Source organism: Malaya genurostris, chromosome 2 (genome assembly GCF_030247185.1).
Source record: "Malaya genurostris strain Urasoe2022 chromosome 2, Malgen_1.1, whole genome shotgun sequence".
NCBI classification, from domain to species: domain Eukaryota; kingdom Metazoa; phylum Arthropoda; class Insecta; order Diptera; family Culicidae; genus Malaya; species Malaya genurostris.
This window is the reverse complement of record NC_080571.1, coordinates 175,617,373-175,642,536: the sequence shown is the minus strand read 5'-3', so window position 1 is coordinate 175,642,536 and position 25,164 is coordinate 175,617,373. Positions and strand designations below refer to the sequence as shown.

The 25,164-nt window shown below is 37.0% G+C and overlaps 1 protein-coding gene across 10 annotated transcripts in view; it reads left to right on the top strand.

The window, feature by feature from the left end:
* Positions 1–25,164, top strand: part of LOC131427551 (neuronal acetylcholine receptor subunit alpha-7) — a 1,487,406-nt gene that overhangs the window by 745,994 nt on the left and 716,248 nt on the right. For all 10 annotated transcript variants that reach the window (XM_058590843.1, XM_058590842.1, XM_058590845.1 and 7 more), the window contains 2 exons: positions 6,951–7,060; positions 7,173–7,353. In XM_058590843.1, coding sequence (XP_058446826.1) covers positions 6,951–7,060; positions 7,173–7,353 — 291 coding nt within the window. The remainder of the gene's footprint in view (positions 1–6,950; positions 7,061–7,172; positions 7,354–25,164) is intronic.

Sequence of the window (25,164 nt, the reverse complement as noted above, 5' to 3'; positions counted from 1 at the left end):
CGACAGATAGAGCTATACGATATTCGGCAAACAATTCAGTGTAGTTTGACAGACAATTAGTTGAGAACTGCTACACAGGGGCGCTTTAAAAAGAGCCTAAAATGATGATAGTCCCACCTCATACCCCTACAAAGGTGTGAGCAGAACGAGTTATCTAAATGATAATTAATATTTTAGCACATATCTTAACCAGTAAACAAAAGAAAACGATCTGATTAATCTAGAAGGTACAGATTCTTCTTCAAAGAACGACTGACCACAAAAAAACATTCAAATATTTCGGATTTACTGTAAAGAGTTAATCAAGAAAATTTAAAACCCGGGAAGATCCTTGATTACATCAGGAATCGAACCCGATATCTTTACCAGTATCAGACAGTAATTCACCTGGCCCTTCCCAGTTAGTTACCCGAATCTATTACTTAAATTACTAATAAAACCCTGCGATCAAGGTCATGAGTCAGACTTAACACATTGAATACTAAGGCTCTTCGGCCAGTCCTGTTCGCTTTCCAAATAGTCACTACTTGATTCACGTGCGAGTCTCAAACGTTTCTAGTCTGCTCATTATGTTTAACTCTCAAACAAACTAAAAATCCATCATCATCATACCGAACACAGTAAGTTAATATGTCTCATAATAATAAATATAAACAAAAAGTAATTACAGTCTTCGTAATACGTAAAAAAAAAATCTGAAAAATTTGAACTAACTAGATATTTGCTTAAAAAACGGACTTTATGTGTGAAATACATAACTTTTTGAACTCCACCAATGCACTATGGTCCGAAACGGTAAATTAGCGTGACAAAAATATTTTCACTATTAAATATTAGATTTTTGTAGTTGGTGTCTTCACAAAAGTTGTTTGTAATCAAATGGCGCTCCTTCTGATGAAAAATGTTACTAGGGTGGTCCTCATTTAGATGGAAATCTAAAATCGAACTTTCTTAATTGAACACAAAAATGATTTTGCTGTACAATAAAGTTGTAGGAAATTTTATTTTGAGCAACTTTGCTGAAAAAAGCACCTCTCTAGCTTTTTATTTGATCGAGTTACATCAATTTTCCCGAATAAAAGTAGAGTGGCTCCTGAAAATTCACTTTATTTGTTCTAACTTTTTTGTTAAACGTTCTGAGGAAAAGTTGTCTTCAAAAGAGTTGTTGTACTAATTATTGCACACAATTTTGTCCAACCAAGCTTTTAAATATAAGCTACCACTAAAAAGTTATACAATAGAATCTTACTATGGATCGTAAGGTCATTTCTCAAACGACACAATACACCGTACCTTTCGGCAATCTTCTTGATGACGTTATTAATATGATATTTGAATGTTAACTTTTCATCAATTATGACTCCAAGATACTTCATTTCTCTAACGCGATCAATAGTTTCACCATCAATTTCTACAGTGGCCGGTGCTAATAGAAGAAATAAACATATTTTTAGTTTTCGTGACATTTAGTTTTAGTTGTTTAAACTTTAAAAATCGAACTAGCGAACTTAGATCCTCGTTTAAGTGTGCAACAGCTTCATTGAAATCTTTAGCCATGAACAACAGAACAGTATCATCAGCAAACATTTTTATATCACAGAAACGTAAGACTCGCTTCATATCATTAATATACATAATAAATAGAATAGGACCTAACACACTTTCCTGAGGCAAAGCAAAGCCTTGGTATTACATTCCTGTAGTGGAATTTGACCTTCTGTTTCAACAGACTTCGCAGCCGATTCAGAGTGTACAGAACCAGTGCATGGCTGGTGCTACGATTCTACTGACACTGCGAATCCTTCCAGGTCGGGGCTCGAACATACGATAACTGGTTTGTAAGATCAGCGCCCTATGCATTGAACCGCCAACCCGGGACAAGGCACACAAATTGAATTACCGAGGGAACTAGACTAGTAGACAAATCCAATAGTGTTAAGCGAATGATATATTACATACATTTTCAAAGTGCCCCTGGTGGAGCGGTTCTCAACTAATTGTCTGTCAAACTACACTTAATTGTTAGTCTAAGTATCGACAGCAAGTTTGCCGAGGATTATGAGGCTCTATCTGTCGACCGAAGCGAAATAACCGTTCACAGCCCCTGTCGAAATCCCATATGCTCTGGGTCTCATATATCGCGGTTCTCCGGCAATAACGAATCCGGCAACAACGAATACCTGTCACGTTGTACGTGACCCCACTGTGCTTGTAACTAGGTTTCCCCATTTTCTACATGCGTTTCAGTTCACACTATTTCCCTTACTGAACCCTGTTTCACTATAAGTTCATTATTTTCGTTTGCTATCTAAACTTTGGCCCATGACACTCGTCTACGGTTCGCCATATTGTATATTAGAATTCAAGAAAATGAATGTGCTCGTTGGGTTGTCGAATTAGGATTGAATTGGACTATTTTTAAAATCCTAAAGTTGCCTTACGTAACAAAACATACCTACTTATTTTTACTATGTAACGTATATGGATTAGTTGCTTGAGGAAGGTGAGAAAATTAGGAAGACAGGAGAGTGAGAGGAAAGTTTTGGAGAAGTTCTGCTCGTAGTTAAAAATTATCATACATTTCCGAACGTTAACCGTTGGCACTTTATGCAGGACAAGCAATTATGTAATTTTATTGCTGTTACTGTGCGAGGTCTTTGGCCGAGGCAATTGCACGAATAATACCACCGTTAACACGTTAGTATTTCCATATGTTGGTAAGTGGGGCGTGCGGGGGTGCATTTATAGAAAGTTTATGACGGGAAATCCTCGACTGTGTTTAAACATTAATTTGGAAAGGCAGGGATACAAGGATCTTGTTAAATATGGGATAATTTATAATATTACAGACATAAAGTTTTTGCAATTTATAATAAACTCAAAATTTGCACCAGATTGCAGAATCTTTTCTGACGTTCCGAACGTTTCGGCAAAGACTGGCCGATTCAGATGGTCATTAGGGGGTTCAACTTTATTAAGTATTGATTCAATTATTAGCCTAAACTTGTTTTCGTTCGGCACGTCAGGAAGGACTTTGCCCTTCGGTGCAAATTTTACACTACACAGCGCTTTATGTTGAAATGAAAATGGCATAATTTTATAATTCTATGTTATACCAGTTGATGCACGAACAAACTTTTCTATTATCTCTCAGAAATCAAAGAAAATTATTTTGAAGAATATCACAACATTGTTTGTGAATGTTATGAGAAAGGGACATCAATATTAGGTGGAATGAAACAAGGTTTGCAATTATATTCATCAAGTTGGAGTTTATTCCTGGCGGCACAGTACCGTGCACGGATGCTAATATTCTTCGAAAAGTTTCAAAGTATTTTCACTTGTACAGCTCATTACCGACGCGAACGATGTCCGATCGGTGTGAATACATAAACAAAGTCATGGCATTACATTCCTTTTGTAAAATTTGCCCTTTCTGTTTCAACAGACTCGATTTTTAACGTACAGAATCATTAAATGGCGATCCTACTGGGTCCGCCATGTAACTTTTTTTTACCTTTTTTATATATATAAAAAATAGGTATAGAATTCGCACAAACTTTCGAAAAATTTTCCGAGGCCCGGAGGGCCGAATGACATATACCAATCGATTCAGCTCGACGAACTGAGCAAATGTCTGTGTGTGTATGTGTGTGTGTCTGTATGTGTGTTGTCAACTAAGAGGTCGAGATCTCAGAGATGGCTGGACCGATTTTGATCAAACTAGTCGCAAATGAAAGGTCTCCCCGTCACCCAAAACGCTATTGAATGGTTTTGAGATCGGATGTTTACTTTTTGAGTTATACGAAGTTTTATGTCAAAATTTTCAGTTTTTTGACAGTATCTGTCACAATTGACCTTGAAAACAGAATATGTTTTCAGACTTAGATTCCGCACGATAATACCTATTCAACAAGCCATAGATTGTTAAAATCCGTCCATTTTTAACGGAGATATCAAAATTTTTGTGTAAACGACTTTTCCCCCTATTCCAGCAGTAGGAGTTTTGAGCGCTGTATGACAAAGCAATGCTTGGGAGCAACGGAAAACACGATTTTTTATTCTGTTACATACAATTGTTTCTAAGTACCAAAAAGACTGTGTACAGCATTTTTTTTCATGACAATTTGCCTCGGACCGATTTTAGCACGGCTCGTTTTTGGCAACATAATCGTTCGAATATGACATATATAAACCAGATAATGGCAGTTTTTTTAAAATTATATTGTTTTAAACTACTTACAGCAATAAATGCTGGATGAACATAACATCCATATACCATTCGAATCAGTTCGTCGAGATCAGCAAATGCGTGTGTGACAAATAATTTCACTCAATTTTCTCTGAAAATTTCTTTTCTACAAATTCAGATTCATACGAAAATTTGTATGCTCCCAAACAAAGTTCCTGAATTATGTTTGGTTCCGACCTCTGGTTCCGGAACTACAGGATGATATATGAAACGAAATCAAAATTGTGTAACTCATTCTTCTCGTAGATGACTGAACCGATCTAAGATTCAAATGAAATCTAAGAATCATCTAAGATGCAAATGAAAAGTTTCAAGATTCTTTAAAACATCTTGCATTTCAGTCAGATCCAACTTCCGGTTTCGGGAATACAGGAATGATTAGTATAAAAATGTCTATTCCACATAAATTAATCAGGTTTATCGGGTTAGCAGATTTGGATAGTAGATAAAAAAATTCACTTTTTTCAGTTTTAGTGGTATTCAGTTGTCGATTCAGAGGGCACCTAAAAATTTAATTCGTGCTATGATTTCTCAAAGATGTCTTCACTGATTTTCAAATATTTTGAAACAAATGTAAACTATACAGCTATTCAGGTGAATTTATCTGACTTCGGCCATACCGATTTTAGAATTCCGGTTCCAGTATAAAATCGTTTCTCAAAGCTCAATCGTTTTCTCAAAAACGCCTAATCAAATTTCAGAAACAAAAATTCAAATTGAATTAAACTTATATACAAAATTAATTAGTTTTATACATACATGCAAAAATTAATGAATTTTATCCAATTAAGCTTCAAAGTTGTACTCAAAACTGTAATTTATTCGTCATATGGCCATACGAATTTGGATTATGCTGGTTCCTGAATACCGGCTCTGGAAGTACCTTAAATTACCGTAAACTCTAAAGTGGAACTTACATATCATGGCATGTTTAATCGATTATCACACTTCTAGATTTAAATTCGATTGTATTTGCAGTTTCGACATTACAGAGTAATGAGTGATTACAATCTCAAATTGTCGCTTAAAACGACGGTCATTAAAATAATGTATTGAAAACTTAAACACCGAAGAATATTCATGCAAAAAACACATGCGGATTGATAAAAAAAGGTATCATCTCACTGCTAGGTGGATTAATCACGTTTTTAAACAAGCAATAAAAAATCAAACGGTTTATCTGATTTCAAAATTTATTTTTTCATATTAAATTAAAATCCTTCCGTTGATGTGGATATAATTTCATTCAAATGGCTGCCTCGCCTGGCCTTGCAGTACGCCATACGGTCGGTCCAGTTTTTTAGTACATTTTCGATTGTATGCAGCTTTATTTCAGCTATGGCTGCACGAATGTTGTCTTTCAAGGCTTGAATTGTCTCTGGCTTGTCCACATGATACTTATCTTTGACAGCCCCTCAAAGATAATAGTCTAACGGCGTCAAATCACAGCTCCAAGGCGGCCAACCGACATCCGAATTTCAACTGATAATTCGATCTTCGAAGACTGTGTGCAGAAGATCGATCGTAGCGTTGGCTGTGTGGCACGGAGCGCCGTCTTGTTGGAACCAAATGGTGTCCAAGTCTTCCTCTTCAAGTATCGGGAAGAACCAAACGCTATTCATGGCGCGGTAGCGCTCGCCATTGACCGTGGCGGCGGCCCCTGCCTCATTTTTGTAGAAAAATGGCCCAATGATGCCGCCAGACCAAAATCCGCTCCAAATAGTCACTCTCTGAGTATGCATCGACTTCTCAATGATAACGTGCGAGTTTTCCGTTCCCCAGATGCGACAATTTTGCTTGTTAACATACACGCCAAGATGAAAATGTGCGTCATCCGAGAAGATAATTTTTTCGCAAAAATCGGCGTCTTCTTCAAGCTGATTTTCAAAGTAAAACTGCACTATTTTCACGCGTTCCTCAAGCATATACACAACCATTTTCGTTCAGTTGAAGGATAAAACTAAGTTTCTGTCAAATCAGACGTGACATCAAGGTTACAAATGTCGAAATAACCACTAGTTTTAAAAAAATGTTAAATGGCGTACCCTGTATATATACGTTCGAGTACAAAACGTTAAGCAAGCATTATTAATTTTCGTGTATTTTTTTTATACCTCCGTGATCAGTGAAATTCTGTTCAAAGCTCTGTAATATATCTTTAGGGAACTTTAGCGTATGCTAAGATTTTGTTCCCAGCTATCCTCTTCAAGGTCATCTAAGACAAGGTCACAAAGACTACCTACCATAGAAAGCCAATTGTAGTGATTTTAATACATTGATAACTTTGAAACAAATAATAATAATTCACTTTCACAACAGCTCATATTTTGAATCCTCAACATCATACATTAATTTTATCCTGTAATTTTATCATATGTATTATATGACAAAGTAGATTATTGATCTACAGTTTAACCTATCGCCCTACATATTTGAAGAATAGACTTTCTTAAAATTTTCCCGACGATTTTAAACTTGTACAATTAATTATAATGTTACTAAAGTCAATTGCTGGAGTAATAAAAGCCTTTCAAACGAAGGCGAGTAATGTCTGAAACGTACTCTGACCGCATGGTTAATGTTGTTATGCTTTGTTGTACGTGTTAATGTTCTTTGACGATGAGAGCTCTTAGAATTGAGCACGTTCATATTTATTCTCCAAAGCGCACGCTCTTTGACTACTTTCATTCATCTGTAGGAATGGAATGACTACAATTTGAGGTGGAACGACTCCGACTATGGTGGTGTAAGAGATCTCAGGATAACCCCCAACAAACTATGGAAGCCCGACGTGTTAATGTATAATAGGTTAGTAAATCATTATCTTTAATAAAATATCGCCCAAACTTGTTTCTCTTAGCAAAATAAAAAGATTATGAATAAGTGGGCTCAACATGTATCCACTTTGGTTTCATTGCAGCGCTGATGAAGGATTTGATGGCACATACCACACAAACATTGTGGTCAAACACAACGGTAGCTGTTTATACGTTCCTCCAGGAATCTTCAAAAGTACATGTAAAATAGACATCACATGGTTTCCATTTGACGATCAACACTGTGAAATGAAATTTGGTAGTTGGACTTACGATGGAAATCAGGTAAATTGATAAATTATCGACCGATAGTATTGCTTATGCCTGATTGTATAATTTCGTACTGTAAGCAGAATCTGAAATCCATGAAAAACTAAAACAAATAATTTCTTTCGTGAGGAAAGTATCATGACTGACAAAATTAAGTATATTTCTTTCAGTCGGAGTGTAACAGTCGTTCGGAACGCTCCTAAAGTGAAAGGTTGTACTTTTATCCATTAGCTACTGTATGCATGCATGAGACTTTACATGTGTGATCGGTATAGCAAATAAAGTATTTTTCACTGGTCTCTCAAGACTAATTTTAGAATAGGGCGTATGTGTTTCTACATTCTCAAAAAAATATAACTAGAAATCTATAGCTTCTACAAAAAATATGTCTAAGAAGAAATTGTAGGTAATCAATTGAGCTCTCTAAAATAAATATACACAAAAAAAATCCACCGATTTTTCGTGAAATCGAAAACAAAGTTTATTATTCAAAATTCTCAGTTATTTTACCGTATGATTTTTTTAAATTATATAGTTTTGGTATTCAAATAAAAGTTGTATTACATTTCTTTACGTTTACTGTCATATTATTTCTGTATCACATGTATAAGACCTTCTAAGTATTTATAAAGCACAACCATCCACAAGATATGTGATGCCATTTAGTCTGAGATCATTTACATTCCTATTTTGAATAACGACAAATCACTGCATAAAGTTTCACAGCCGATTCGTGGAGAACGGAAAACATTTTCTAAATTTATATATCATATTATTAGATGGTCATACAAATTTATTGGCTATACTGGTTTCGGATTAAAATTCCGGAAATCCTCAACGATCTGTAACGCATAGATCATATTAGTAAATGGTCATAAAATTTATTGACTATACTGGTTTCGGATTCAAATTCTGGAAGTCCTCATCGATCTGTAACGCATATAACGTACTAAAAAGTAACGCATGTAACTCTAAAGTAACACCTATGATTTACAAAAAAGTAACGCATGTAACGCTTCATAACACCTATAACTTATAAGAGAGCGACGTATATAACACTTCGTAACATCCTTCAAAGTATCGCATCGTAACTCGTTTACCGCAAGAATCTACCTCTTATAACGGTTTTTAACATCCGCTATTTCCACAAATCAACTCATATCATTTGTACCCCTCAATTTAAGGAAATAGTTTTATGCAACGCTTTCAAACTTCTTTAACTTACCTTTACGCTTCCCATCTCACGTGAAAGGCTTCGTCATATGGAATATTTTTCCGTATAGGGAACGGGTATAGTGTGATAGGTAAGTCGATGCACAGTGGGGAAAAATGAACCAAAAACGCGACGAGTTTTTGGAGGCATGATACAGCTGACCACAAAGTACTTTTTTGGTGTAAAATGGTCAGTAAAATCGATTCCATGTATTTAGAAAGACCGCACGAAACGCTATCATGTTCATTTTACCCCAAGTTCCCTTTTTATACTGCATTGTTTTCAAGTTTAACTATATAACATGAAACCGAAGAACTTGCAGAAGAGCGAATAGAGTGTTTCCGATGTAAAAAAGTGTAACAAATCGATTGCACATAGTTTTATTGACAGCAGAAAACTCGTTGCACCGTTTTACCCCATTTCTTTTCTAGTGATAATATTCAGTTGAAATATGATCTACAATCCAAAAGAAGATCCAATACGATCTATCAATATTCGTTCATAATACGTACAAAACATCTGTGATCCAATTAAACACAATGGGAACGACAGCAGTAGCCTGTTTAACCCGTTTTACCCCAATTTATATTGAAAGTCGTATTTCGGGTTAAACTTTCTTTCGCATACAGAAAGCAGGCTGATTGCGGTTGATGAAAATCGATTGATATTACGAAGAAAGACCTGAAAATAGGATTACAAATGAATTCAATGACCGCACGAATCTTGTTATACCGTGTTCGATACCGAACGCATAATGCAGAGAAAAAATCACTCATGTCTTGTCTTTTCCCAAAATTATTGTTTTGTCATACATTCTCGTTCCGATATTCCCCACTGAATTCAAATTTAATCCAATAGCTTATATCTGTTCCCCAAAATTCACACGCATTGATCATGTCCATTCATGTAGGCACAGTAAAGTCTCCCCAAGCAAGCATTCTCTGCTAACACGCAATTCGTGTTGTTGTATTGGAAGGGGGTGGGGCTTAATGCTTGCTGAATGAATGCATACGTCGAACTGAAAAATAGTATATAAGAAATCGTTTCACGCACTAAAATTCAGCCGCTGGATCACAAAAAGAATCTTCCTCAAAAATCCCTCCTGGATGGGGCAATAATCAACCACAAGCAAAGGATGACTCTGGTGATTTATTTTCTGCTGAACAACTGATCGTCATTTTTGAAACAATGACAACAAAACTACGAAACTGCAGAACGCGGTTAGATCAAATCAACGCCTTAGGCAAATTCATCATCGAATATGCAATATAATGAGTTGGTTATAGTAAATTGGAATGCTTGCTCACTCAGGAGCAAAACTGCTGAATTGTCCGACTTTCTTCAAGAAAAGAATGCCGATATTGCTATTTTAACTGAAACTCATCTTGAACCTGAAATTTCTATTTTTATTTCCAATTACAGGATTCACAGGCTCGACAGGACAACTACCAGAGGAGGGGGAGTTGCCATTGCCATTAAACGATCCATTCAGCACAGGCTTCTGTCAGCCTTTAAATTGCAACTCATAGAAGCCATCGGAATTGAGATTACAACGACGATGGGACCCATCATCATCATTGCAGCGTATTGCCCCAAACAAACCAATCTTCGAGATGGTACGTGTGCATCATTGAAGCGAGATCTGGCTATGCTCACTCGACGACAGAACAAATTCATCATTGCTGGGGACCTGAACGCACGGCATGAGCTGTGGGGAAACAGAAGACAGAATCGAAACGGATTCGTACTTGCCGAAGATTACGAAGCTGGACAATACAACATCTTCGCTCCGGATCAACCAACGCGACTTTCCAGATCGGGAGTCCATTCCATTTTGGATATATTCATCAGCAACATCGCCATAGACAGCTCTCCGGTTGTCTTCTACCAGCTCTCTTCTGACCACTTTCCGGTAATATTGACGTTGGAATCTTCACCAGAAACAGTGCCTATTCAACCTCGGAGGAACTATTATCGCACCGATTGGGTCCAATTTCAACATATCGCCGATCAACTTATTAATATCGATTTGCCACTTGATTCCCCGATGGAAATCGATGCAGCCCTATCTTCCTTCCAGCATTCAATCACAGTCGCTCGTGATAGGACGGTTCCAGTACAACATATGCCGAGTTCCTCTCTTCAAATCGACAGTGTCACCAAGAAACTCATCCGACTTCGGAATATCTACCGGAGGCAGTATCAACGAACTGGCATCCTAGATAGGAAGACTACTTATAACAACTTAACTAGGATAATCCAGGAAAGGATACCTGAGCTTCGCAACAAGAACTTCCAGCAAAAGCTTCGAGAAATTCTCCCACATTCAAAGCCCTTCTGGTCCTTAACGAAGGTGCTTAAGAAAAAACCGAAGCCTATTTCTCCTCTGATGTCACCCCAGGACGCAGCTGAAGGAATACCTTTAATCACACCAGTAGAGAAGGCAAATGCGCTAGGCCAGCAGTTTGTGTGTTCTCACAATTTAGGACTTAACATTGTTAGTCCATATGAAAGAGCCGTTGCTGATAGCGTAGCTGAGGTTGACCAATCAGGCAGCTTGGTTCCTGATGAAAGTAGAGTCACTGCGAATGAGTTGATGGCTTTTGTGAAAAAATCCAAAAATATGAAGGCCCCCGGTTTCGACAACACATTCAACATTGAGCTGAAACATTTGAGAATTCGCTCATTTGTCTTCTTAGCTAAAATGTTTAACAAGTGCTGGGAGCTTGGTTACTTCCCTTCAATGTGGAAGTTAGCTAAAGTTATCCCAGTTTTGAAACCGGGGAAAGATCCTTTCTTTTCCAAGAGCTATCGGCCCATCAGCTTACTCTCTGCCCTATCCAAGCTGTTTGAAAAGTCAATACAAAGGCGAATTCTTGCTTTCGCAGATGAACAGGATATAATTCTGGAAGAACAGTTTGGGTTCCGGAAAGGAAGATCCACCATCCACCAACTCACAAGGGTTAACAACGTTATCCAGCAAAACAAATCAGTGTCCAAAACGACTGCCATGGCAATATTGGATATTGAAAAGGCATTCGATAATGTGTGGCACGATGGACTGGTGTTCAAACTGCATCGGTATAATTTTCCCATGTATCTTATTAAAATTATCAAAAATTATCTTGCAGATAGAGCATTCCAGGTTTCTCTGAATAATGCACTTTCAGAAAGATTTACTATTCCTGCTGGTGTACTCCAGGGAAGTATCCTAGGTCCCATTCTATAAAACATTTTCACATCAGACATCCCACCTCTTCCAGGTGGTGGTGTTCTGTCACAATTTGCTGATGATACTGCCATTCTTTACAAAGGTCGTGTCATTAATGCTCTGAAGAATAAACTACAGACAGGTCTGGACGCATTAACGGAATATTTTACAAGCTGGAAAATTGTGATCAATGCAGCAAAAACTCAGGTCATCTTGTTTCCACATTCAAGATCTCCAAAACTTGTTCCATCAGACGAATGCAGAATACGATTCGGTGATGAGGTCATTCAATGGTCCGATGAAGTTATCTATCTAGGACTCACCTTTGACAGACATCTGATATTCAGGTCACATGTTGACAAAATCATTCAAAAATGCAGCATACTCATTAGGTCTCTGTATCCGCTGATTTGTAGAACATCTAAACTATGCCTGAAGAATCAGATGGCTGTCTATAAACAAATCATCTACCCCGCAATTGAATACGCAGTCCCTGTTTGGCGGAGCTGTGCACGAACACACAAACTTAGGCTTCAGCGCATTCAAAGTAAGATCTTAAAGATGATTCTAAATCTACCCCCTTGGACAAGGACTAGTGAAGTACATGAGATGGCCTCCCTGGATATACTAGAACAAAAATTCGAACAATACTGCACGAAATTTGAAGAGAGGTGCTCAATCTCTGAAATACAAATAATTCAAAATTTGTACGTATTAGGTTAGGGATAGTTATAAGTAGGTAGATATTGTAATAATTAAAATAAATATTATGATTAAACATTAGTATGTAAAACAAGAGTAACTAAAACACCTATTATTAATAACGAATCGTATGAACAACAAAGATGAAAGGCCAAAGGGTCAAAACACTTGTACTGTAGAATGTTGATGTAATACACAAAAATAAGATTAATAAACAGATATTTATGCAAAAAAAATGCACTAAAATTCATTATTGTTGTAACCCTTGTACAGTAAACATCGCGAAATAAAATTAAAGAGTCAAATCTGGAATTTCTTTTCTGTCACCGAAAGAACACCATTTGAGGTTTGGTATCCGCTGCTTGAGTGAGGATTCCGACTGCTGCTGCTGTTGAGCCTATCGTCATCGAGTATAGTTCGTTTCAGCGTTCCAAGTCGCTATCGAACTTCGTCCATCCGTTCTGGAGTACAGCCGAGAGAACCACAAAAATTTGTCTATCGATCCGATCCTCAATCAGACCCTACCCAAGGTAATCTGTTGTGGACACCAGTTCGAACTGTACGGACAATTTTAATTCTCTGGTGTGTTGGTGTTAGCGGTAACGGAATTAGATTGCCCCCTGAAGAGATTTGTTCCTGTGCCATTATCCCTACATTGTACGCCGTACATTGTATTGGTCCTTCGAGCCGGATAGCAGCATCGGTAGCTTTGCGATTGCAGCTGGAGTAATTTTATCCTGCTCTGGTGGAGAAGTGAAATCCGTGAACATTTTGACCAGATTTGAGTCGTTCGCGTTCGAAAGTATAGTGCGCGCGAGGGACTAGTGAACAAGTGGAAACACGTCCGAACAAGTTTCGGCAAGACAGTTAATGGTGAACACCCAAGTGATTGAACATTTAAGACAATAGTGTTTGTGCTTGATTGAACTAAATAAGTGATTGCTTCAATTGAACTGATGTCGTTAATCTAAACACTGCAAAAATGTGATAAAATGGCCGAGTTAAAAACAATCGTGCATCTTTGTGGTCAAACCAAGGCAAAAGTGACCAGAATCCGTAAAACCGTCGAAGAAGTGTCAGGTGCTGGCGCTGTGCAGTTTATACTAGCTCAGATAAAAGTGTATTCAAGAAATTTAGAAGCCCATTATCAAGAGTATCTAAATTTACACCATCAAATTATTGGACTATCACCGCCTGAAAATTTAGATGATAATGATGCCACGTATCTCCCATTTGAATCACTGCATACTGAAACTGCAACTATGGTGGAAGCATTCATTCAATCGTCGAGCCCGCAACCCATCTTGCCAACAGGATCAGCAGTTCTTCCTTCAAGTGTGTATCAACCGCAGATTGTAGTCCAACAGCAATCGCTTCCGATTCCCATTCCTTCGTTCGATGGGAAACCGGAAAATTGGCCGAGATTTCAGCAGGTGATTTCGGACATCATATCAAAATCCAGAGACTCTGATGCCGTCAAATTGCATCACCTCGAGAGGGCAATATCTGGCGGTTCCGCTGCCAAACTCATCGATCCGAAAACGCTACTGCTGGACGTATACGAAGATGAAAGGAAAGCAGTGGTCTCTCACATCCATGGATTGCTGAGCCTTAAACGCATGCATAAGGAATGCTCCAAGCAAACGAGAGAGCTTTTAAACGAAACAACTCGTCACGTCGAAGGTTTGATGCTGCTGAAACAGGATCTACAAGGCGTTTCTGAACGTTTTGTCGTCGTCGTTCTATCTGATGCTTTCGACACTGAGACAAGGAAACAGTGGGAAGCAACCATTCCTTATAAGTAGATTCCCAAGTATGAAGACACCATTCAATTTTTGAAGGAGCGATGTTCTTTGCTTGAACGTTGCGAATCCAGTCATCCTAAGTCAACATCAGCCAAGGATATTAGTCAGAAAATTACTTCAAAACTACCCCAGCGAAATCATTTGCTACGATTGCACCCGTTTCTAATAGTATTGCTACTTGTGAGATTTGTAGTGCGAGCCATCAAAATTGCAAGTGCGATAAGTTTCTTGCTTTGGCGGTACCCCAACGTAGAGTTAAGGTAAGAGAACTGAATCTATGTTTCAATTGTTTGAGGAAAGGCCATATTTCCTTTAAATCTACGTCCAACAGAACTTGCCAGGAGTGTCAAAATAGACACAACACATTGCTACATGAGCCCTAGATAACAAAGTCCAACATTAATCCCGCCGTAAACGATCCAAAATCTGTTACTTGAAATCTGATAATCTAAAACCAAAATCAGGAGATTGTCAAGTGGTCATTAGTTCTCATAGTTCTCAATAATCTCCCCAACCCGTAGATGTATCGTCTTTTTCCAATCCAATTCACAAGGTTCGTCGATCGGATAGCACTATTTTACTAACGGCCATGGTTGACGTCTTGGACAGACAAGGAAATCCCCATCCCTGCCGTGCTTTCCTCGATTGTGGTTCCCAACCAAACTTGGTTTCCTGTTCCCTAGTACTTGGAAATAGACCAGGTACCAACTCATGTTGAAGTATTTGGTGCCACCGGTAAAAGATCGGTGTTGAATAAAAAGGCAACACTTAGGTTCCATTCCCGTTGTACTGATTATCATGCTCAAATAGAATGTTTGGTCACCGATGTAGTGACTGGTCCCCTTCCAGGTCAAAAATTAGACTATCGGTCTTGGAATATTCCTTCCGGTTTATCTCTTGCCGACCCTGATTTCCATTCTCCAGGCGAAGTTAGCCTTTTATTTGGAATAAAATTATTTTTCCATTTAATGCTCCCCGGTCAGATAACTCTTGGTAAAAATTTACCTATCCTTAAGGAAGCCGTTAGCGAATTACAAAATAATCGCTCATTAGCTCTTGAACGTTTTTACATTCTTGAGCATCGTTTGAAGAAAAATCCCGATTTGAAAAAGGCTTATACTGATTTCATTAATGAATACAAATTGTTATCCCATTGCAAACAAGTTCTCGAATCCGACGATCTCCCTGGAAAACTTATTCATTATTTGCCACATCACGCAATTCTGAAACCAAGCAGTTCCACCACCCGTTTGAGAGTTGTTTTTGATGCTTCGGCTCGAGCAACTATATGACGTTATGATGATTGGACCCACAGTTCAAGATGATCTTTTCTCCATAATTCTCAGATTTGGAAAACATTGTTTCGCAATAACAGCTGATATTTCTAGAATGTACAGAAGAATCCGTGTTAATGAAAATCAATTCAGCTTACAGCGAATTTTCTGGAGGGATAGTCCCGATGACTCCTAACAAATCCATGAATTGACAACCGTTACCTATGGAACATCTAGCACCCCATATTTGGCCACCCGAACATTACTACAATTAGCTAGAGATGAATCCAGATGGTGATCCATTTACCATTAGAATCTAAGGCAATTGAAGAAGATTGCTACGTAGATGACGTGGTATCTGGAGCAGATACCATTGAAAAGGCCATTAAACTTCATTGTGATTTAACAAACTTGTTTGATTCCGGCGGCTTCCCGGTGCATAAATGGTGTGCGAGTGATTCCACTATTCTTGATACTGTTCCTGAAGAAGGTCGCGAAAAGTTTCTTGAATTCGAATCTTCTGATATAAACAAGGTTATCAAAACACTAGGGCTACTTTAGGACCCTGAAAACGATATTTTTCGTTTCCATTGTGATTTAAAACCAACTTCGTCTATACCAACTAAACGTATTGTTCTTTTTGAGATCTCCCGTCTGTTCGACCCTTTAGGGTTGGTGGCTCCGGTAATAGTTCTGGCGAAGGAAATTATGCAGCGTTTATGGAAAGATGGATTAGGATGGGATGATCCATTAGAAAACGATATATTGCAGTCTTGGCTTTTATTCAGAGAATCTTTGAGTTATATAAATATAATTTAAATTCCACGTTTCGTTGGACTAGAATGCATAGAATATTTTGAAGTGCACGGTTTTCCAGACGCCTGCAATCGCGCATACGGAGCTGTAATTTATTTAAGAGCTTTTTCTAATACCGATGTTAAAATTTCTTTGCTTTGTAGTAAGTCAAGAATTGCTCTTTTAAAACCATTAATAATTCCTAAAATGGAATTATGTGCCACCTTGTTACTTTCGAGGCTAGTTTAGAAATGTATATCATCGTTAAAATTAGATACCAGGCGCGTCTGTCTATGGTCCGACAGTCGTATTGTTCTAGCTTGGTTAAGGAAGTCTCCCACTCAGCTTGAAGTTTTTGTTCGCAATAGTGTGACAGAGATAAACACCATCACCGAAAGCTTTTATTGGTCTTACGTACGTTCAGAGGATAATCCAGCCGATATTGTGTCTCGAGGCAACTCCCACAGGTTTTTTCGAACAATAATGTATGGTGGAACGGAGCGTGTTTTCTAAAATCCCATCGATACGAAACCTTCTATCCTGATATTCCTCTGGATTCAGAGCTCCCGGAAATCACACAAAATGTGACAATTTCGTCTGCCGCAGCTGTTCTATAAGATGTTCCTTTTCTTGTAGCCTACAGTTCGTTTCGGAAATTGCAAAGAGTTATTGCATATGACCTACGATTTGCAGCTAATTGTAGATCTAGCCATGCAAATCGTGTGCATTCCAAAGGGTTGACGGTACCAGAATTACGAAAGTCAATGCTTACTATAGTTGGTTTGATTCAACGGCTTGAAATGTCGGATGAAATTCGTTTGATTTCATCAGGAAAACCTAGTCATCATCTAGACACGCTTGATCCAGTGTTTGTGGATGATTTATTAAGAGTTGGTGGAAGATTAAAAAACTCTCGTCTACTTTATGAAGCCCGACATCAAATATTACTACCGAGTAAAAATCCAGTTTGCGATTTATTAATCCGAGACATGCATTTAGAAAACCTTCATTTAGGTCCCTCCGGCTTGATGTCACTTTTGCGTAAGAGATTCTGGATAGTTAATGCCAAATCAACCATTCGTAAGGTGCTAAGAAAATGTATAATCTGTTTCCGATCTCGTCCACAATGTCTTCAACACATGATGGGTAATTTACCAGCAGCCCGTGTTGTTCCATCTGATCCATTTTCCAAGACAGGTGTAGTTTTTGCCGGACCGATATTTGTGAGGACTGGTCTCCGAAAATTCATTCGAGTAAAGGCTTACATCTGTATATTCGTATGCCTTGCTAACAGATCGGCTGAAAAGTTCATATCGTTTCTATGAGATGGCGCCACTAGAATTAAATCCATACCATTTTCCTTCAAAAGATACGTGTATAAATTTGACAGCTGTCTGATTATTAGTTTGTGAGATATTGCATTTTGAGTGAAGCTACTTTTGTTATTATGAAAAAAATGGAAAAAAGGAATTTCGTGTGTTGATGAAACACTACTTTTTGACGAAAAAAAGTGCCGCCTATACCAAAAAATGGCTTGATGAGTGTTATCCAGACTCTGCACCGGGCGAAGCAACAATTCGTAAGTGGTTTGCAAAATTTCGTACTGGTCATATGAGCACCGAAGACGATGAACGCAGTGAACGTGTTGGGCATATTATTCACGAATATTTGGATATGATTCTGAGCAGTAATAATAATAATAATAATAATAATAATAATAATAATAATAATAATAATAATAATAATAATAATAATAATAATAATAATAATAATAATAATAATAATAATAATAATAATAATAATAATAATAATAATAATAATAATAATAATAATAATAATAATAATAATAATAATAATAATAATAATAATAATAATAATAATAATAATAATAATAATAATAATAATAATAATAATAATAATAATAATAATAATAATAATAATAATAATAATAATAATAATAATAATAATAATAATAATAATAATAATAATAATAATAATAATAATAATAATAATAATAATAATAATAATAATAATAATAATAATAATAATAATAATAATAATAATAATAATAATAATAATAATAATAATAATAATAATAATAATAATAATAATAATAATAATAATAATAATAATAATAATAATAATAATAATAATAATAATAATAATAATAATAATAATAATAATAATAATAATAATAATAATAATAATAATAATAATAATAATAAAAATCCTACTACATGTTTTATGCTGCTGATTCATGCTGTTTAGCTTGACTTACATATGTAGAAGTAACAGAAACGCAGGTTCGTTCCGTTTGTTAGATTTCGTTTAACTGGTTTTATCGAAATAGAGAATGAGATAGTAAGTATAGGTTTAACTACGTTCAAAACTGATTCAATTTGTAAGTCATATTTGTTGGTATCAAACGAACCAACTTCGGCAACTATTCCATTCATCTGGATTCAGTTTCGGATGAATTGGAAATAGTGATTAAAAACTGCAAAGAGGATCTCACTCACTTGTCTTGGCCAAATCCATTTTCACAAACTTATAGGTTCAAAAGGAAAGTCTTACAGTTTCATACGGAATTCCTTAATTTGTTGTGGATACTACTTCGGTTCCGGAACTACAGGTTAAACAGAATTTATAGCGCGTATGCACGGGATGCATAAGAACGCAGGTTCCAGCCCTGTCTCTGAGCGTTTCTTTTTCCAAAAATTCATCTTTTCTGTTAGTTTTTCATTCATTTGGCTTCTTCTATTTCCGCTCAGTCATTGGAAAAACGGAACTTAGTTATGGCGGCTTTACGTCAAACAACTAAAATTAATAAATCGTTAGAATTTATAGAGTTTGTGAGATTAGATCCGAACAAATTATCCTATTTTTATTTAATAAACAGTTGTTTTTGCGAATTTCACGGTTATATTTATGATGTAATGAGTAATATGAGAAAAGCATCATTACGCCACTAGGTGGATTAAAATAGGTTTTTGATTTCCATGAATTGTTTATTTGCTTGCTATATCTACAATTAGTACATCTACATGAATAATGCTTAATAATATTTAAGATTTAAGTTTTTGAAAATTGTATGAGTACTACGTGTATCGTCTTTCGTACTACGTGTATTCGTCTTCTTTGTGGTTTCTGAAATCGGAAAGAAAGAATGGTACTTCTGTGTGCCTGGAATCATTTTGGTATCCTTATAAACACTACTCCACTCGGTCACACCCCGTTCATATTCTTCTTGTGACACGTAACAAAAAGACATGGTCGTGAATGTATCCCAAAGTCTCTGCTCTGCCCATTCATTTAATTGTATCGAAGTTGTAATTGGGTGTTCATGTAGTTTAGCCAAGCTTTCACGTCGTGCCATTTGCTTTGAATTACCTCCGAATGCATCACATGGTTCTTTACCATGAGAAGTTGCAAGAAAATGCCACTCAGCATCAATGTTATACATTGGTCTAAATTTACAGAGACTTGCAATTTTTTTTCTGTTTTTGTACTGCGAGGCAGCTCCGTCAGACATAAATATTGCTTTTTTAATTTGAATTTTGTCTTTCAAAAATGACATTAAGTGTAAAATGAACACTTGAAGCGCGATGGTAACGTGTTTAAGCACTTTTGAAATCACAATGAAACTTAAATGTTTAAGCTTAATTTTATTGCGTTCAACTCGTCTCCATCTCAATAGGAAACAGCAGCGCGCAAGTAATAAAAAAATGCGGAAAAGTTTTTGTAAACTTCTTCAAATTTCGGTTGTTCTGGCTAAAATTTTATAATTTTGAGTTGCATTTTCAGATTCTTTGTGAAATTCTGCTACAAACACTACTTTTCAGTTCTAAAACCATCCCCGTGGAACGGAACAGTTACCGTTTAAACATTTCAAAAACCAATTACGACCTGGCAAAGCAAAATTTCAAAATTCTAAGAATACTTAGTTGTGATAAATTTGATTTCGAAGACTTAAGTATTTTTGGTTTTTCGAAAATCAGTCTAGTTTTTGAATAATTGATCAAAAACGCGATTCGCGCATTCCGCTACATTTCACCTTAATGCTGCAAATGTCCAATATTTCGATCTGGAAATTCCTCCTTATAACCCAAATAAATTTCTTTCAATGATGAACGAGGCAATTGTTTTGTTTGCGTTCACACTTACCATTCATTTTGACTGTGACGCAATCTCTTGATCCCGGCAATACTATGCTGACGCATTGCTAATGAAATATTGAAGCACCTCATTTTCTATCGTTTCGATGCTGCTGCGTCCCGTTTGTTTCTTGGCTTTTTTTCGTCCATTGATTCTCTTGCCTCCGACACAATGTATTTGTTCGCCTTGAATTGGGTGGCTATTTTCTCCTTTGACCACGAGTTTGGCAAGACAAACAACAAACGTACTTTTTCATTCCTAGTGCAATCAGGCTTAGTAAACTGCTCTACCAATTTAGTAATCACTTCATCCAACTCTCCTTTCGTATTGAATAATTCTGGATCTTCTTCATCCGCCGGGAACCCGAATATTTGCTTTTTTATACCTCTTGAAATATCCAAATATTTTCCGGGTTTTCTTCGTTGATATCGGAGACAAGTTGATTCCTGGGATGCCCTTGTTGAAGAGTTCAATGTTGTGTGCTCTTGAACACTCCGCCGCGACTGATGCTTCAGAAGATGCTGAGTTGATTGAAGCTGCCGAAGGTACTTCCTCTAAATCGTATTGCGATGTGGATGGTTGTGGTTGACTGCCCTTCTGTTTCCGACGTATGACTTTCCCGCCCGCCTACGACAGCGATCACAAATGCTTAAGGTGGTATTCAATTTAACCTTGCACTTTTGAGCTTCTAATTTTCCAATTATGGTTTCTGTTAATTGGAAAATATTTTCCGGACCGCACAAAACCAGGAAAAGGTTTACAACACTTTGGGAAAACCATATTGTAGTATTGTAACTGCTTCAAAAGAGATTTGTTATAAACTGATATCTGTTCTATGATGCATAGCTATTTATATGTGGAACAGGTAAAATTTAGGTAAGCGATTCGCCGGTACGTACGTTGGTTGTAAACAGTAGGCAGTCAACTGGCATACCTCTTTGATTCTACATGTGTTTATTCGTTTTGACGTAGTTACGTTAGTTCTACTGTTTAAATGATTATCTTTCAACGAGAACTTGAAATTTCGAATATATCTGTACATTGTTTTAGCTGTAACTTCTTCATTTTTCAAAAGGCACGGATGGGATAGCCATCAATCTGTAGGTTTTAATAAGAGCTTTAAAATAAAAATGATCATAAATAAAATCGAGACCCTGATTTTTTTCAATTTTTTTTTTTGGTTCATTGAAATTATTGAGAAAAAAAATCCCTACAGTTTCTTCCTGGACGCCATTTTTGTACGATGAACAGTTTCCGAATTACAATGAAAAAAACTTGATCATTTGCATGCACCCGTAAACTGTTTTAGCTATAACTTCTTATGTACCATTTAATTCCACTATTTCACTGTCACGTTAATACACTTTCACAAAGTCACTATACTTTAATGAAGCATAACCAATTATAAAACCGATACACTGAAGAAGGATGTAAATATCATTCCGAAATACGCGTATCTGTATTGTAACGTTTGTTATGCTTCATTAAAGTATAGTGACTTTGTGAAAGTGTAATAACGTGACAGTGAAATAGTGGAATTAAATGGTACATAAATAATGCAACTATTGAATATATTCCGCTAACAGCTCCAGGTAAAAATAGTATAACTTCTTCATTTTTCAAAAGGCACGGATGGGATAGCCATCAATCTGTAGGTTTTAATAACATCTTTAAAATAAAAAATATCAAAAAATCATTAAAACCCTGATAATTTTTCTTTTACTTTTTCGGATTACTTTGTAATTATTGAGAAAAAAATTAAATTTTTTTTTCAGTGTATATTTTTTTAGAGTGCTTCTTCCTTAACGCCATTTTTGTACAATTAACGGTTTGCGAGTTACAATGATTTGAAAAAGGCAATTTTTGTGAAATGCAAAAATATATACGCCCTTTTTAAAAATCAGTCGTGAGTCGGCTCCACTGGTTCAAAACTTAAGGTTTGTCATACTGAAGCCATGTGCAAAGTTTCATCCAAATCGGAGAAGGTCGAGTCTAATGATCTGTTAAGCATTTCTAGAATTGCTCTTCTCCCTCCAAATAGGAAGAAGAAAACCAAGAAATGTATCAATCAATGTACTACCAAACAACACTTGCATTACAATGGAACAATAATGTGTTGAGAAAATTATTAGGTGGTCTACAAATATTATTCAGAAATAATAACTCCATATGTCCGGCCATAAAAAACCACACTGACCTGACTGCATGGCCAGTCAATAATTACTCCTCAGAAGCTAAGGCTGGAAAAACAATTGGACTAGGAGTTCGGGAAGACATCTTCCACTAATTTCGCAAGCTTATTGAACGAATTCACGGCTCCTTTCTAATTCTGGCCACCATGGGAGCTGGGGATCACGCGACACCAACCAGCGAGGAAACCAAATAATCGAAGTTTTCGAAGACCACAACGCAGTAACACTAAATGACGAGAAAAGCACGTTATGACATTTCCATAGCATTATCTTCATTCGCCAGATTATGCTCTTGGGATGACTTAGCCAACAACGACCATTTTCATATCATCTTCTCATACAGTCAACACCCACCTGAAACAACCCGATGACCACGATGTACCAAAATTTGCACACCGAAAAAGCCATCCTAGACATAGCCATAGCCTACAACAAATCAAGGTGAGAAGGTGCTCTGCATACATTACAAAAAGGAGGAATCACCGGAAACATGGGTGCCTTCCTCAGTAAATATCTTCAAAAACAAACAATTTCGTGTCATCACTGGAGGAAACCATTCATCGCTCTTCAACAAAGACAACGGAGTGCCTCAAGGCTGTGCATTACACTTTCCCTAATTAAAATGAATCCAGTATTCCAAAGCATTAGAAGCAACATTCACATACTAGTCTACACCTACGACATTATCTTCGTATCAATTGAAGAAAGCCTCAAATTTATCCATATAAAAATACAAACCGCTGGTAAAAAAAATCGGCTGTTGGGCGAACTATGTCGGATTCCCCATCGCATCCAAAAATCCGCCATTGCACACTGTAACAACTCCCACCATATCGCTGCAGGAAATTCAATTCAACTAGACAGCATCAATATAATATACCCATCAATCGAAAACCCACCTTCAAAGATCACTTTGAGGACCTCAAAAGGGACTGCGAAAATCGACTACGGCTCATCAAAACAATTAATTGCAGTCACCCGAGATGGAACCGGAAAACCACTGTCTATATAAGTAAAGCCTTAATCAACAATCAAATATTCTATGGCATCGAAATCATGTATCTGCTTGAGGATGTGATGCTAAGGACACTAGCTTCTCTTTCTAATCACTCAGTCCGTCCGGCAAACAACATTTTACCAAGCATGCCGGCCTTAGCTGCCTACATAGAACCCAGAATAGTACCCTATTAATGGCACGCTGATATCCCCATTCACAAGAGAGCTCTTGACAGAAAACAGAATTCAATAACCAGTCATCACTCTCCATTGCTAACGATCTATAACTAATGTATTATAACACCAGGATGCCAAAACCTACTAAGCAGAACCAGGTGGCCCGTCGTGAATGGTTTAGAAAAAGACCCCATATCGACACCAGTTTAACCCGCACCTTCCGGGCAGTATCAAATTCAATCACAGTCCGAACCCAATCAAATATTCTTATGATCACTAAATATTCACCGGCGAACCCAAAATGAACGAACGAATCAGAGCTAGTATCCACAACTTTACATCAAACTACAACTTTTGACTACACTCAATTTGTTAAGTTTTGTTCGGCCGAAGCCGCATCAATCCAAGCCATCAAATCTAAATCTCCTGACACTCCAACGATAATCATATCTGATTCCCTGTTAGGCAACTCCCTTCTATTCAAGGAATTGAGAAGCATCACAGCAAACATACAGTCATCTGATGAATACTCGGACACTCGGGTACCTACAGCAACGAGAAAGCAAACATACTTTCATCTTTTGGCATATCCGGCAACTATTACTTCACCAGAACGGACCCAGCTACGGACCTTATAAGAAATTCCAGCACAAGCACATTCACTGTGTTACAAGCAAAGAGCAAGGTCGCAGACAGAGCCTTAAAAACTATAAAATACCACAATGAGGCCACCTATCGGATTTCGGATACAAGAACAATCAGCACAAAACCTTCCACCCAACAAGATCATCTAGCGTACAAGATCATACTAGCGTACAAATATAATTATCCGGCGAAATAGACCTTTCGCTGTACAACACCGAAAGAAAAACAAACTGTTTTAATCCACCTAGTGGTGTAATGATGCCTTCCTTATATATAATACTGTGGTATCCTATTCAAAATGTTTTTTTTGTCGTGAATACGACTTACTTTACTATGGGGTGCCTTTTCAAAATTAGTCATATGAAAGAATGGGCAGAACTTAAACGTGAATATCTCGACTTGTATTAAAGGCAGCAACATATTTCTTTCACCATTTCATAAAATCAGGAATTTAGGATATTATTTTGAACAGTGTGAGATAACCACAAACAACTCAAATATTAAGTTTTCTCAAACTTTGAAAACAACGCGGAAAACTCTGTACTTTTGCTTGGCTTTTTCGCGCAAGGACGACGATCTTGAGGTAGTCAGGCACATATCTTCAACTGACTGCGTATAGAAGGGGAACCGTCTTCGAAATTCGATCATTTCTTCTTGTGCG